This window comes from Hyperoodon ampullatus (assembly GCF_949752795.1).
Source record: "Hyperoodon ampullatus genome assembly, chromosome: X".
Classification (NCBI taxonomy): domain Eukaryota; kingdom Metazoa; phylum Chordata; class Mammalia; order Artiodactyla; family Ziphiidae; genus Hyperoodon; species Hyperoodon ampullatus.
Window position 1 is genome coordinate 17,580,551 of NC_136913.1, and position 13,477 is coordinate 17,594,027.

Consider the following 13,477-nt stretch of genomic DNA (forward strand, 5'->3'; position numbering starts at 1 on the left):
GGCAGAGAACCTCCTCTGAGCCAAGGCTAAGTCCTGAAGGGCGGGGAGGAAACCAAAACCAGTCGGAGGGACTGACTAGGTTCAAGACCCAGCAATCGCAAGCTCAGCCTGTTTCACTTCCTTGGTATAAAGCGTTTGACCCTAAGCACAATCTCTTTTGCCTTCTATCACCACACTTGAGAAATGCATAGTGCTTCTCAAATCATCCTGATACAAACTGAAGTTTGGTCATGACTGGTGTCCCTGAATAGGAGCCAGAGCCCCACACATGCACACCCCACAGCCTCATGTGCAGACTCGATGGTGACATAGCAGGGACCACATCTTCCTCTCCTCTGCACGGGTAATGCCAGCCACCTTCCTGATCCCAAAGACCATGTCTGAAGGTCACTGGTGAAGGGACACTGTCTATAAGAGTGAGCTGTGGCTCTCAAAGGAAAGCTGTCACGTCAGAACAACTAACCCCAAGAGAGCCGAGAGGTGCGGCTTGTTCACACACATGCTCAGCCAGCAGTCCTTCTGGAACACTCCAAATGTCACCCATGGTGTTCTTTAAGACAGGCAGGACACAGTAGATGTTGTCCTATTAAACCTGAGAAATTGCTCAATGACCTGAAATGCTACAAGGCCCAATAACTCGCTCTCTAGTTCCAAAAGGGGAAATTTAAAATATAAAAACGGGGACAGAAAAACCAACAGCCCAAAGCCCGGGATCTAACTCTTCCCCGAAATCTGTCCAAGAAATCCCAAGAAATGGTTTCTTATGGTAAAAGGCAGAAATTTCAAATAAGTTAAAAATTTAATCACTTGTTTATAGAGGTTTGGTGTCATATTGACAAAAATTTTGTGTTACTGGTCACTATTAAACTGCTTTATACTATATATAGTCTTAAGCTTTACCACACAGATTTCTAATTTAGCATTGATTAAATTTCATGTTTGTTGTTGTCCTTTCATTTAACATCCATTTAAACACTGGGTATTAAATCTTGGCAGAGTATCTAATCCCAAACATAACACCCTTTCTGTATGAAAATCAGATGCAAATTATATCATTTTTTTCTAGGGCAAGGAGAAAGAGGATGAGCGCCCTCTCAAAGGTCGTGGCAACTTCCTTGGTCCGTGCTTAGGTGAATAACTTAAATATATTTACTTTTTTGTATGTAAACTCACCAGTTTCCAAAAGCTCTGAAACCATTTTCACACTACATTTTATAGAGATTCTCAGGAAATTAGATGGGCCATCCCAGGACCATAAGGCTGCACTCAATTGAGGGGACACTGTCCCTATCCCAGCTGTTCCTAACTCACCACTGGATTCTTGGCACTGACTGGGCTTTCTCAACTTCGGTGCTATTGACAGTGGCATCGGATCAGTCTTTGCTGCAGGGGCTGCCCTGTGTACTGTAAAATGTTTAACAGCATTTCTGGTCTCCACCCACCAGGTGCGAGTAGCATCCCCACTCCCACCTCCACCCCCAATTTGGGACAATCAAAAATGTCTCCAGACGTTGCCAAATGTCCCCTGGGGAGAATGGTTGAGAACCACTGATACAGACAAACCTCATATACTGGAAAATTTGGGCTCCATGGGTCAGGGGGAACTAGGTTCAAATCCAACTCTGTGATTTACCAGTTGGTTAACCTTGCCCCAGTTACCTGACTTTCTTCATTCCCTGTCCAGTCCCTGTAAAACAAGAGACATTACACCTCCCTCACAGGGCTGGTGATGATGAGGAATATATAAAATATACCAAACGTCTAGTAGGCACCCAGTGACTATTAGTTCCTTCTTTCCTTTTGCTTGCTCGCTTCCACTGTTATGATTTCACCACTATAACCTCAGGACAACAGTAGAGGAAGATGAAGAGAGGGAGCGTATGCTCTTCATTGCACTGGAGGAATGACTCTAATGCTAGGACGTTATACCCACAGTGATGTTACTCAGAAGAAACTATCACAAATTGTACCTCAAAGAGGAGTCAAAGATTATAAAGGCCTGTTATGCCCCCAAATATTCTTAGAAAAGCACTCCTAAGTCTTCCAAACGCTTTGGGATTATTCTATCACCATAGCTGTGATGATACGTATCAATGCCCAGGTGGGCCCCAATTTAACAAAACTGTGTAAAACAATACACTTCTTTAACACCTTGAAGGAACTTACTTGTGTTACAAAATGATTCCACTACAAGCTTTTAGAAAGCTTCCTTAACACATCTAAAACATAATCCTATTTATAAAAGATTGGTTTATAGACAACTCAGAAACACTAACATAGTGGCTATTAAATAAATATACAAAGCTGTTTTATAAAGTGAGGCAAAGGTGTGTATATCTTTTTTTGACACTGAGACCTCAAAGTGAATGCTCAGAAAATTTCAATTAGCTCTCTTTTCTTTTCAATAGCTTTACTGAAGTATAATTTAGATACCATAAAGTTCATCCATTTTAAGAGTACAACTTAATAATTTTTAGTATTTACAGAGTTGTGCAACCATCAGCACAATCCAGCTTTAGAAGCTTTCCAGCACCCCACCCAAAATCAATTAGCTCTTAATAGCATTCCCAGGGCATAGGTAGGGAAGTGTTTTTACATTTCCTGGTCTGAATGAACCACAGGCCAAGAGGCATTGGTGAGAGATCCGAGGACAAGCTGAAGTTTGCCTTCAAAGCTTCCAAACCAGTTCCACATCCTAAGACCATAGACTGTAAAGTTGGTAATACTTGGCCCCAAACTGACCGGCATGTGAAGTGTGGGTCTGTGGGGTCAGTTGAAAAGATAGAGGGGAAATCAGCTTCCTCATGTAACAGGGGTGGTGTCCATGTAAAGAGACCGAAGTGGGAAAGGTATGATGAGATTTGAATAGAATGGAAAACAAGAGTCAAAACAAAGAAGGCAAGCAACTTAGGAAGAATGAGAAGGGCTTTTTTTTTAAGTCAATTAGTTGAAACTAGACGGCTCAGTTCCCAGGCTGCTTCGCACCTGGAGGCTTGTTGCTATGTGCTTTAGTGTGAAAGGAACAGAAAATCTCCGTAGCACTGAAGTGTAACAATAAATCCCACCATGCCGTGGGAACTACGATATACTACATAATAAAAGTAAATGTTATGGCACTTGACTTCACGGCCTCTAATCTCCCATTCAATGGGAACAGAGATTCTTCCGTCAGCAAGAGAAAACCAGACAATTTAATTTTCATTTCTATTCATGTGCAGGCCTGTGTTGGAGCTCATCCATGTTTCCTATTATGTTACTTGAAATATGGCCGCATAGTCTGTTACAAACAGTATCTCAAACTGACATCAACAAGTTAGCTTTGGACCAACTGATTTCATTCTAAATTATCTCGGGCTCACAGATGCGGGTAGCTGCCCACAAGAGATCTGAAAAAGCCATGTTCTCTAATTTAATATGATAATAATTTAAAATTATAGCTTTATTAAGAGGAAGCAGATTTATTTATAGCTAACAACGATGATTTCCAATGGCTTTCAAGGCTGTATTCTGTTATTCGCGGCGGCCCGCATTTGGACAGCTTCAATTGTCTGAAACACTAACAAAACATTCTGGTACAAATAATTTCCTTCTTGATTCAAAACAATGAACAAATGCTACAAAAGCAGATATACAAAAGCAGCCCTGAAGAGAGCCAGCCCCTTGGCAATGTCCTAATCTTGACCGATCCATCTGCAAAGAACATTTCTGCGTCTGGACCTAAGACACTTTGCTTAAAATCCTCTCCTCCATTGGCCCCTGTGATGTTGCAAGAGCCCACTTTTCCCTTAGATGAGGGCTTTGCACAAGGTTTAGTCTTCAGTTCTAGGTCCTTCTTTCTCTTTTCTCATGGTAAGGATTTTATTTATCTTCTTGACTTTATCACTTTTTTTTTTAAATATGTATTTATGTATTTATTTATGGCTGTGTTGGCTCTTCGTCTCTGTGCGAGGGCTTTCTCTAGTTGCAGCAAGTGAGGGACACTCCTCATCGCGGTGCGCGGGCCTCTCACTATCGCGGCCTCTCTTGTTGCGGAGCACAGGCTCCAGACACGCAGGCTCAGTAATTGTGGCTCACGGGGCCAGTCGCTCTGCGGCATGTGGGATCTTCCCAGACCAGGGCTCGAACCCGTGTCCCCTGCATTGGCAGGCAGATTCTCAACCACTGCTCCACCAGGGAAGCCCGACTTTATCACTTTTAAGCAAACAACAACATTAATAATAATCACCTCTGTCTTTTGGCAGCTCATCAACTGATTTTACATAATTCTGGAAGACAAGGTGAGGAAGCTTAGAGAGATGTTAGAACTCTTTATAGAGAAAGAAGCTGAAGCTCAGAGAGTTGGTCTAAGTTACAGAAGGTCACCCAGCTAGGAAGCAGCAGAATCAACAGCACTCAAACCCAGGTCTGCAGACGTCAAGCTCTGCCCGCCTCTCCGGCCTCAGCCTCCTCCTTCAAGTCCTCATCCAGCACTGACGTGGGATGTCCAACCAAATCTCAATGTCAACATGCTTAAATTCATCACGTTTCCCCCCCAAACCAGTTCCTCCTCCGGACATGCTTATTTCTACCCAAGTCATTTCCCCCCACCAATCAGTCACCCAACCCTAAAACCTCAGAGCTAACAAATCATTCTCTCCTCCTCCCCACTCCCAAATGCCATCTGTTCCCGAGGCCCAGCGATCATTCTCTCGCATTGCTGCTTGCGCTGCTACCCCTTGTTTCACAAGCCTCTTCTGAGCAGCTCCACTCTGGCTCCCTCTCACTACCTCTCAGGCGAACTATCAAATAACCTGACTCCTTGACACCCACCTTCCCTTCATCTGATTGGTCCCACAAAGCTCCATCATTTTTTTTTTTTTGCGGTACGCGGGCCTCTCACTGTTGTGGCCTCTCCCGTTGCGGAGCACAGGCTCCGGACGCGCAGGCTCAGCGGCCATGGCTCACGGGCCCAGCCGCTCCGCGGCACGCGGGATCCTCCCGGACCGGGGCACGGACCTGTGTCCCCTGCATCGGCAGGCGGACTCTCAACCACTGCGCCACCAGGGAAGCCCTCCATCACTTATTATCTGAATTTTTAGACCCGATCATGTCATTTCAGCGTCAACCATCAAGAGCTCCCACTGCCTGCAGAAAAAATTACAAATCCATCCCTCTCAAACTCAATCCAGCTCCGACTTACATTTCTGGGTCAGCACCACCCCTCCACGTCAGCGCAAGCTCTGCCGCAGCCAGGCCGACCTATGCTCAGGTATCGGCCCTCCCCCTGTGATTTCCCTGCCTGCCTCTGCCTCTGCGTCTGCCTCTACCGAAGCGAATCTAACTTCCAGATCCAGGTAAGTCCGTCCCCCTTCATGGAGCCTGCCCTGACATCCTGGGCACCAAGGAGCAGCCCCAACTCTGATCAGTCTTACTTTCTACCACTCCGTCAGCATTTAGACAGACCGTCAGTGTTACACTTTCCATTTGCCGTCTTAGGGGCCGCAACAGACCCAAAGCCCCTGGAAAGCAGGGCCTGTGTATGAGTAGTATAACCTTGCACTTGAGCAGTAGGTACTCAAGGATTTAGTGGTTGCTTACAAGGCTGCTAATCATCATTTCTGGCAATGCAAATAATATATACATTACGTTATTAGCTTCAGGAATTATAGTCTTCTGGGATTAATGTCTTCTTGGCAAAATGAGAGTGACCCAAACCTCAGCATCTCTTTCTGGGCGCCCAGATACATACACAGTATGAAAAGCTTCCATAGGCTAACCCTCCCCCATCAGTGTCCCCAGCGTTTCCCAACCAGCTTGTCAGTGTTTTCGTGACAGCCACCTCAGCCATCTCCAGACCCAAAGTAAACAAGGCTCAGAGGCCAATGCTCTTCACAAGCAAGGCACAGCCCTGTGCACCCTGGAGGCGGGTGACACCTCCCTTCCTGTGGGGGGCCCCGTGTGACCCTCACTGTCACTTCGCCAACGGGCCAGCCTGCCTTAAAATGGGGCCCAAATGTTGAACCACAGCAGTAAAACCAGAACTTAATCAGGCTCATTCTGACGATTCCTTCTCATTCACAGCCAGTCGCTGCTCTGCTCTTCTCTGCCCTTTAACCAAGTCCAAAGCTACAGCACGCTAGTGTTTCTACTATTGCATCAGCCCAAGCTGTCAGAAGCTCCTGGTCACCTTCCTGACTGTGCTTCTCAAAGGCTAAGTGAGGATGTAAAACAGTTTCTGGAACCAGGGCAAATACTTTTGGTATTTACGGTCATGACATAGCCTACTCCCAAGCTGTCATAAGATCAGACCAGAGACTGCAGGTCAGCAGTTGCAAAGATGCAACTCTATTAGCAGGTTCAGAAGAAAACTGCACCCAAAAAAGAGTAACCCCAGGTGATGGGAATGCTCATGCTGCGCGTCCTAGTGAGGATTCTCTTACAAGGCCTGCCAACTGTCAGCATTTGTTTCTAAATTGAGTTGCCAATGCAAATCATGCTGGAACCTTCCATGTCAAATCAATCCTTGATAGTGGCTGCCAGAGGTTAGGGAAGAGGAGTGGGGAGGGACGTGTGGTTAGTGGTTATAAAAAGGCAACAGGATGGATCCTAGCAGTGAGGGACATGTTCTTTATCTTGACTGTGGTGGTGGATACACAAACCTACACATGTGACCGAACTGCAGAGAACTAATTACACATAAGTACCACTACAACTGAGGAGTCTGGTGGGGTGTATCAATGTCAATATCCTGCTTGTGACGTTGCACTATAGTTCATAAGATGCTACTGCTGCAAGAAACCGGGCAAGGGGTATGTGGTTCTCTCTGCACTGTTTCTTACAACTGCATGTGAATCTCTAATTATTTCAAAATAAAAAAATTTAACTTATGAAAGGCAAAGTCCAAAATGTATCCCTCTCTCTGTCATGTAGAATATGAGAGAGTGCTAACTTCTGACCATGACAGGTACAAACAAAAGATGTAAAGCTGAAAGAAATGTGGTCCCTGAATCTGGATTTCTTAAAAGGGCTGTCACCCCGTCAGACCAACAGAGGCCTCAACCAGCACGTACTTGACCGCACTCCACCCACGCACATCCCCCCAAAGCCCTCTGCCTTGTTTACCCACGGACTCGAGCTACCTTCCCATCTGTCACATGGTGGTATCTTGACCTCGGGAAAACTCACTCACGTTCTGAACTAAGTGGCCATTACCGCACCAAAGCTCATTTTTAACTCAAAGTCAAAACACTTAGTGCTGTGTCTACAGTGAATTCTGCCATGCTGCGTGTCCACCCATTCACCTTTTTAGACTAAATACATAAATTGCTGGAAAATATGAATATAAGTGCTAATGCCCACTTCTCCAAAAGGTCTGTTCATCATTTCTTTTCATTAGACCTTGCAAGAAATTTTTCCTAAGGCCGGGGAGAGTAAAAATCCCAGGCGTTCTGTTTTAACATGGAAACCACCATCACCTCCCATCTTTACAAGACTGCAATATCTAAAACCACCTGAGGGTTGTTAGCCTTGCATTTAAATGGTTGTGTTAGTTCTCATCAGGCTGGTGGAAGGGGCAAACCAAGCTCTGTTTTAAAGTTTTGCAAAGAGAAGCGAGAATGCTCTCCTTACTCACCGATGTCATTGCTGCGGTCCGAGAGGTCCTTGTCCAGGATGCCGGATATCGAACTGCCCGCCAAGTCGATCTTTGGACCGTCACCCCTACATTAAAGACACAAGTCCGGGCATTTAATAATTGGCGTGTGTCCTTGTCATTTCGTCAGCTTTCTCGCTGCACACAAGTTAAGGAGTACGCTGCATGGGGGATGGGTCACACTGTCGCCTCTGGGGCTGACCAGTGGGGGCTGACAAGCTATCCAGCCACATGGGCCTTGGTGCAAACCGGCCGACAGACTGGAGGCCCTCCTCTCCCACACACATTTTCAGAGACGGCTATTTTAATAACGACTGTTTAGCAATGCACCTTCAACCACAAACCCTCCTGTTGGTCCACAGGGTGTGACGTAGGGCCCATTCCTGCCCCATGGCCAAATAAGCACCAGCAAACGATAACCAGAAGCTTCCCTTTTAAGGAGCCAGGAATTTAGCCAATGTTGCTTGTCAAAGGTCGGCTACTTTTAACCTTGAGAAAAAGGGTTTCTGGCCTGGAGTGGAGGCACCAGGCAGGCTGTTGACAGGCACAAGGTGTCAAGTTGAGATCTGGCAGCCTGAAAGCTGGCGCTGGGGCATGGGCCTGTAAAATTAGACAGCTGTTGGGTGGGTGGCCCTGTGCCCATCAGGACACGAGAGACTTCCCTCTCTATCTGGGCTAGGAGCAGCCCTTTGGGATGATGGGGACAGGCCTCCAAGATGATGAGAGAAGCAGCCACTCATGCGTGGGCAGAAGCTTCCTCCAAATCCCTGCAAATGGGCAGCTCTGTGGACCCTTTCAGGCGGATGAGCCCTGAACAAGATTATCCAAGGTCTGGGATGGCAAGTGAAATAGGAAAAGATCCTTGCCCTTAAAATGAGAGATTCTTGTCCAGAAAATGAGAGGAAGAAGCCAAGTAGTTGTTCCCGGGAAAGCAACAGAAAGAGTCCATCTCATAGCCCCCCTGTGCTCACCAGGCAGCTGAACTACACAACGAGTAACAGATTTATTCCAGGAGCGCTTGTCAAATACCCACCACGCTGGGGGTGATGAGTGGGCCAAGCCAGGTCGTACCTACTCTGGAGGGTCTCGTGGTCTAAATGGGAGAAAGAGACAGACAGACAGCCCCGAGCCCACATGGCACAGGCTGGGTAAGATACAGGTACATCCAGGTCTTAAGGGAATCAAGAACTGGGTCAAGACAGAGATCTGCGGGGCGGGCTGGGAGAACACAGAGGAGGCGGCATCACAGTTGGGCCTTGGAGGAAAAGGGACAGAGGACGTATCAGTAAGAGGCATGACAGAGCAAGGACCCAAGGGTAGGTGGGAGTGCCCAGTGTGGCGGGGCTAAAGTCTGAGATCCTTAGAGAACAGTGAGAGGAGAAAGGTTGGCAAAGGTCAGACGGTGCTGGGCTGAGTCCCTCGGGGTTCAGTGTGTCCTGGAGGCAATGGGGACAGAGGAAAGCTGAAGCTGGTGACCTGTAAACCTGGAGGTAAGGGGCAGACTTCTGGGTTCCCCACCCAAGAAGGGGTGATGGGGGTGGCATTCAGCAAGACATGTGTATCCTTGTGACAGTGGAGAAGGCCCAGTAGACAGAGGTCAGCTTCCCTCAGCTCCCAAGTGAACAAGACTGGCTCTTAACCTCAAGCACCCTCGGCCAGAAGACAAGCAGAGGTGAGAACTCCAGGGAACCAGGGCTGGGCCAAATGGCTTAGTCTCCACCAAGAGAAAGTACAGCTCTAAGACTGTGTATGTGCCTTAGGAGACTGCCTCACCTCAACCTCCCAAGGCTGTGGGACCCCCGGGCCAAATTCCAAATTTCCGTAGCAGACCCCCTCTCCACCCCCACCCCGGCTACCGAAGCTCAGGCCCCACGGGGCACGCTCCCTTGGACAGACACCGAGCCAACTTTAAAAGAACCAACAGGAGTGGCAGAATTAAGGATGTTTATTTCAAAACACTTTATTGGCAGGGCCCGAGCATCTGCTAATTTGAATGTAAACTTCTGAATGAAATGTTTGAGAAATGTGGTACTATTAGTAAGAAAGCATTTTCCTTTTTTTTTTATTCTTTAAATTTTTGGCTGCACTGGGTCTGCGTTGCTGCACGCGGGCTTTCTCTAGTTACGGCGAGCGGGGGCTACTCTTCATTGCGGTGTGAGGGCTTCTCATTGCGATTGCTTCTCTTGTTGTGGAGCACGGGCTCTAGGTGTGTGGGCTTCAGTAGTTGCGGCACGCGGGCTCAGTAGTTGTGGCTCATGGGCTCCAGAGCGCAGGCTCAGTAGTTCTGCCGCATGGGCTTAGTTGCTCCGCGGCATGGGGGATCTTCCCGGACCAGGGCTCGAACCCGTGTCCCCTGCATTGGCAGGCAGATTCTTAACCACTGTGTCACCAGGGAAGCCCAGCATTTTCATTTTTAAAAGTTCTTGAGGGCTCTTAATCTTATTACTTGGTATCTACAGAGCCTGAAAGATTTGGTGCTGTCATCTTTCCAACTCACAGACTGAACTCAAGTTATACTCACAGCCAGATAGCTCTGTCCTTTTGGGAACACACCAAGGATTAAAACTTACGAAAACACATGTTCTGTCCAGGGAGAGAGGTCACTCAGGCAAGGAAAGTCCAGTTAATTCCACTGACCTTTTTTTTGGCCAAAGGTGAGGATGGTTGGAGGTGACACATTGGTGGACAGCTGGGGAGAACGTCATTGGGGGGGGGGGTTGGAGGTGTGGATGGGGGAAGGAGCTTTGCACATCAGTGAACCACGTGTATCTCAGAACAACTCGGCTGCTTCTGAACATGTGGCTTATTCGTGCATTTTGGTAACTGTGGATCTTGGAGCTACCATTTCCCTCTTTGGTTTGATACCTGGAAACTTCTAGTCCAATGTGAGCCTCTCTCTCAAGGAGGGCCGTAGAGAACTCTATGCCCATTGCGGTGCTCATCTGATCTTGGGCTGTATTATTTTTCCGCCCTTATTTCCCCTTTACTGTCACTCTTAACTATTTTATTTTTTATATGCATTTTTGAAAGTCACCTCCAAGCCTCTGGGGAACAGGGCAGGGTAAAAAGAAGTAATTTTTAAGAACAGGGTGTATATCAATAGCATTTAAAACGTTCATCGGGTCTATGCTAAAGAGATAGTCTGAAATACCCAAATGGGTTTTGCGGATCAAGATGTTTATCATAGCATTATTTGTAATAAAGAAAAATGGAAAAGAACTGGAGTCTTTCATAAATAGGGGAACAGTTGAAAAACCTATGATATGTGATGTACTTTTATACAGCCACTAAAATGATACATATAAACAGTTCATGACAACAGGGACAGATGCTTATGTTACAATGTCAAGGCGACAAATACAAGTTAAAAATGACATACACCTCACTGCACATGCACCCACATGCCCTTCTGATATATTAGGAAGAGGGATATTTTTTTTTAAGGCTAGAAGAACATGTATTTATAGTGGTTATTCCTGGGGAGTCTGATGGGTGATTTCTAGCACCAGCCCAGCACCTGGTACATGTCAGGAGCTCAAAAATACTTGTAGAATTAATGAACATTTGCCTTTTTTTCTGAAATGGGAATGCATTATGTATTTATAATAACTGCATTATTCCCTAAAGACATAAAGTTGTATGACATTCAGTATGATCACACCTGTGTAAAACCGATGAAAAACAAACCAAAATATACATAGGAAAAAGATGGGCAAGAAACAGCCCAAAATGTTAATAGCAGTTGTCTCTGGGATAAACCTATAGGTAAATTTTTCATTCCTTTTCAAGTTCACTCTTTTTTTTAAAAAACTTCACTTTTAATAACAGAGATTTGTACAATTCAGGCAGCTTATGTTCGCTCTCCTTTCTCCCCACCAGTATCATCCAGGTAAAAGATGAGATTGCCTGGCCCCTACCTACAAACTCTCCTTTAAGGATCTCCCCGACCACAGGTGCCTCTGTGATCCCCTGTGACCACACCTGGAACTCACCTGGGAACCATTTGCGGGGGGTGGAGTTACAAATCCTACACTGAGAGGTCCAGGTCATGAGGGATCCCCCCACCCGAAGAAATAGGAAATAGCAGCTGTGAGTGACCGCTCCCCAGATTCTAAAGCGCCAGCCATATTCTGAAAGGAAGGAGGTTGGGATCCCCCCATCTCTCTAAATAAGTCCTGATCCCTCATGCCAAGAGCAGACACAGGCTTTCGGCTGAAATCATCTTCTACACAGGGCCAGAAACAAGCCTATTTTGAAAACACAGTAGGTGTAGTTTAAAAAGGTTCTGATCCTTCCAAGTAGGGAAGCTGCAGCTGGTGTTTTGACAGTGTTCAGACTGTGGGTGTGGAAGCATTTTACAATGTCTATTTGTAAATGCCTTTCACTGTATTTATAGACGTTTACAACAAAGCTAATGAATGTCAGTTCCGAAAAAGAGCAGAATTTCTGAAATTCTTCAGAGCACACGTTTGGAGCGGGTGACACCCAATGAGGCTGCAGCCCTCGATGGTCCCTGTTCTCCTCCAGTCTGCCCAACACATGGGCACCATTTTGGCAAAAAGGATGTTACTAAATTCAACAAAAGAGGGAAAAGCTCATACTTTTGTAGTTTACTAGCTCCTGCGAGGGCTTGTTTTTTTTTTTTTTATGGTGAGTTTCTATGCCCACAGCTGTTAAATAAAGGGAGAAAATAGAAGAAAGCAGGCACATCCCCATATAGCCAAAGATATCGGAACATGGTTGCCCTTACTCATCTCTGATTGTTAAATCAAAATAATGTTATTTTCTTGTTATTTCTTCAGCAGGTTTGGTTATGGATATTTAAAACACGTGGCTTGGATAGGCAACTAGCAACTAAGAGTCTCCTTGCTTCGCTGGCCAGGGACCCTAAATCGCAGGGAACAGGTTGACCAGCCCAAGGACACCCAGCAGGAATAAGTGGAACCGACAATCCCAGAGAAGTAACAGCAGCACCTACGCTTTACTGACTGCCTGCCACAAGCCAGGCACTAGGATAAGCTCCTTCCATGTATGATTCAATCGCCCCAACTGCCCCTTGAAGTATCTACTCTGCATGGCAGACACGGAGCTGCACCACCCAGAGCCCCGTTCTGTGAAGGGCTGGTCGCCCCCGCCGGTGGAAATGCTGTTGGCCCCTCCAGGGACTACCTCAGCTGCAGAGAGCCTCCTTGGCCTTTCCAGCGTGGCCCACATTTCACGGTATAAAAGTCTCAGCCATCTCAGCCCAACATAAGACAACTCGGAGGGGCCGTTTTAGTCCCAAAGCCCCCATGGACTTGGCCGAGGCTCTGGGGAGCCTCACAACTTCTCTCCCTCTGCCCCAGGCGGCTTCCTTCTCCCTCCCCACAGGCACTGAACCCTACACAGATCTCGCATACTAAAACTTGCTTCCTGGAGAAGCCCACCTGTGCGGCCCTTCTCTTCATTATATAGATCAAGAAACTCAGGCTCAGTGAGATGAAGTCACTTGCTGACAAAAGGTCATAAAACTAGTCGAATGGTGGGGTCTGGATTTGAACCTACTAACTCTGCCTCTGGAGCCCAAGCTCTTGACTGCTTCTCAAAGCTGCTTCACTCAGCCTCCTGGTCCTGGAGATGGTGAGTCACCGAGGATGCCAGGCAGCCTGTGTCACCGCAGCTCACTGCCAGCTGGGTAAATCGCCTTTGCTCCCCGAGTTAAAAAGTACTACTAATAAACAAAAATCCCATACCCGACCCACCCAGAGGGGCCTGCTCTTTCCACTCAGACCTGAGACGTGAGATGGGGCACGTGAACAGTTGGAAATGTGGAAGATGCGCCATGTGCATCCCTTGAGAACATGAGCT

The 13,477-nt window shown here is 46.8% G+C and overlaps 1 protein-coding gene across 6 annotated transcripts in view; it reads right to left on the bottom strand.

Moving 5' to 3' along the window:
• SH3KBP1 (SH3 domain containing kinase binding protein 1) overlaps window positions 1-13,477 on the bottom strand; it is a gene marked incomplete at its 5' end in the record, with an annotated part of 262,811 nt that overhangs the window by 27,601 nt on the left and 221,733 nt on the right. For all 6 annotated transcript variants that reach the window (XM_079726907.1, XM_079726911.1, XM_079726910.1 and 3 more), the window contains one exon: window positions 7,613-7,698. In XM_079726907.1, the coding sequence (XP_079583033.1) occupies window positions 7,613-7,698 (86 nt within the window). The remainder of the gene's footprint in view (window positions 1-7,612; window positions 7,699-13,477) is intronic.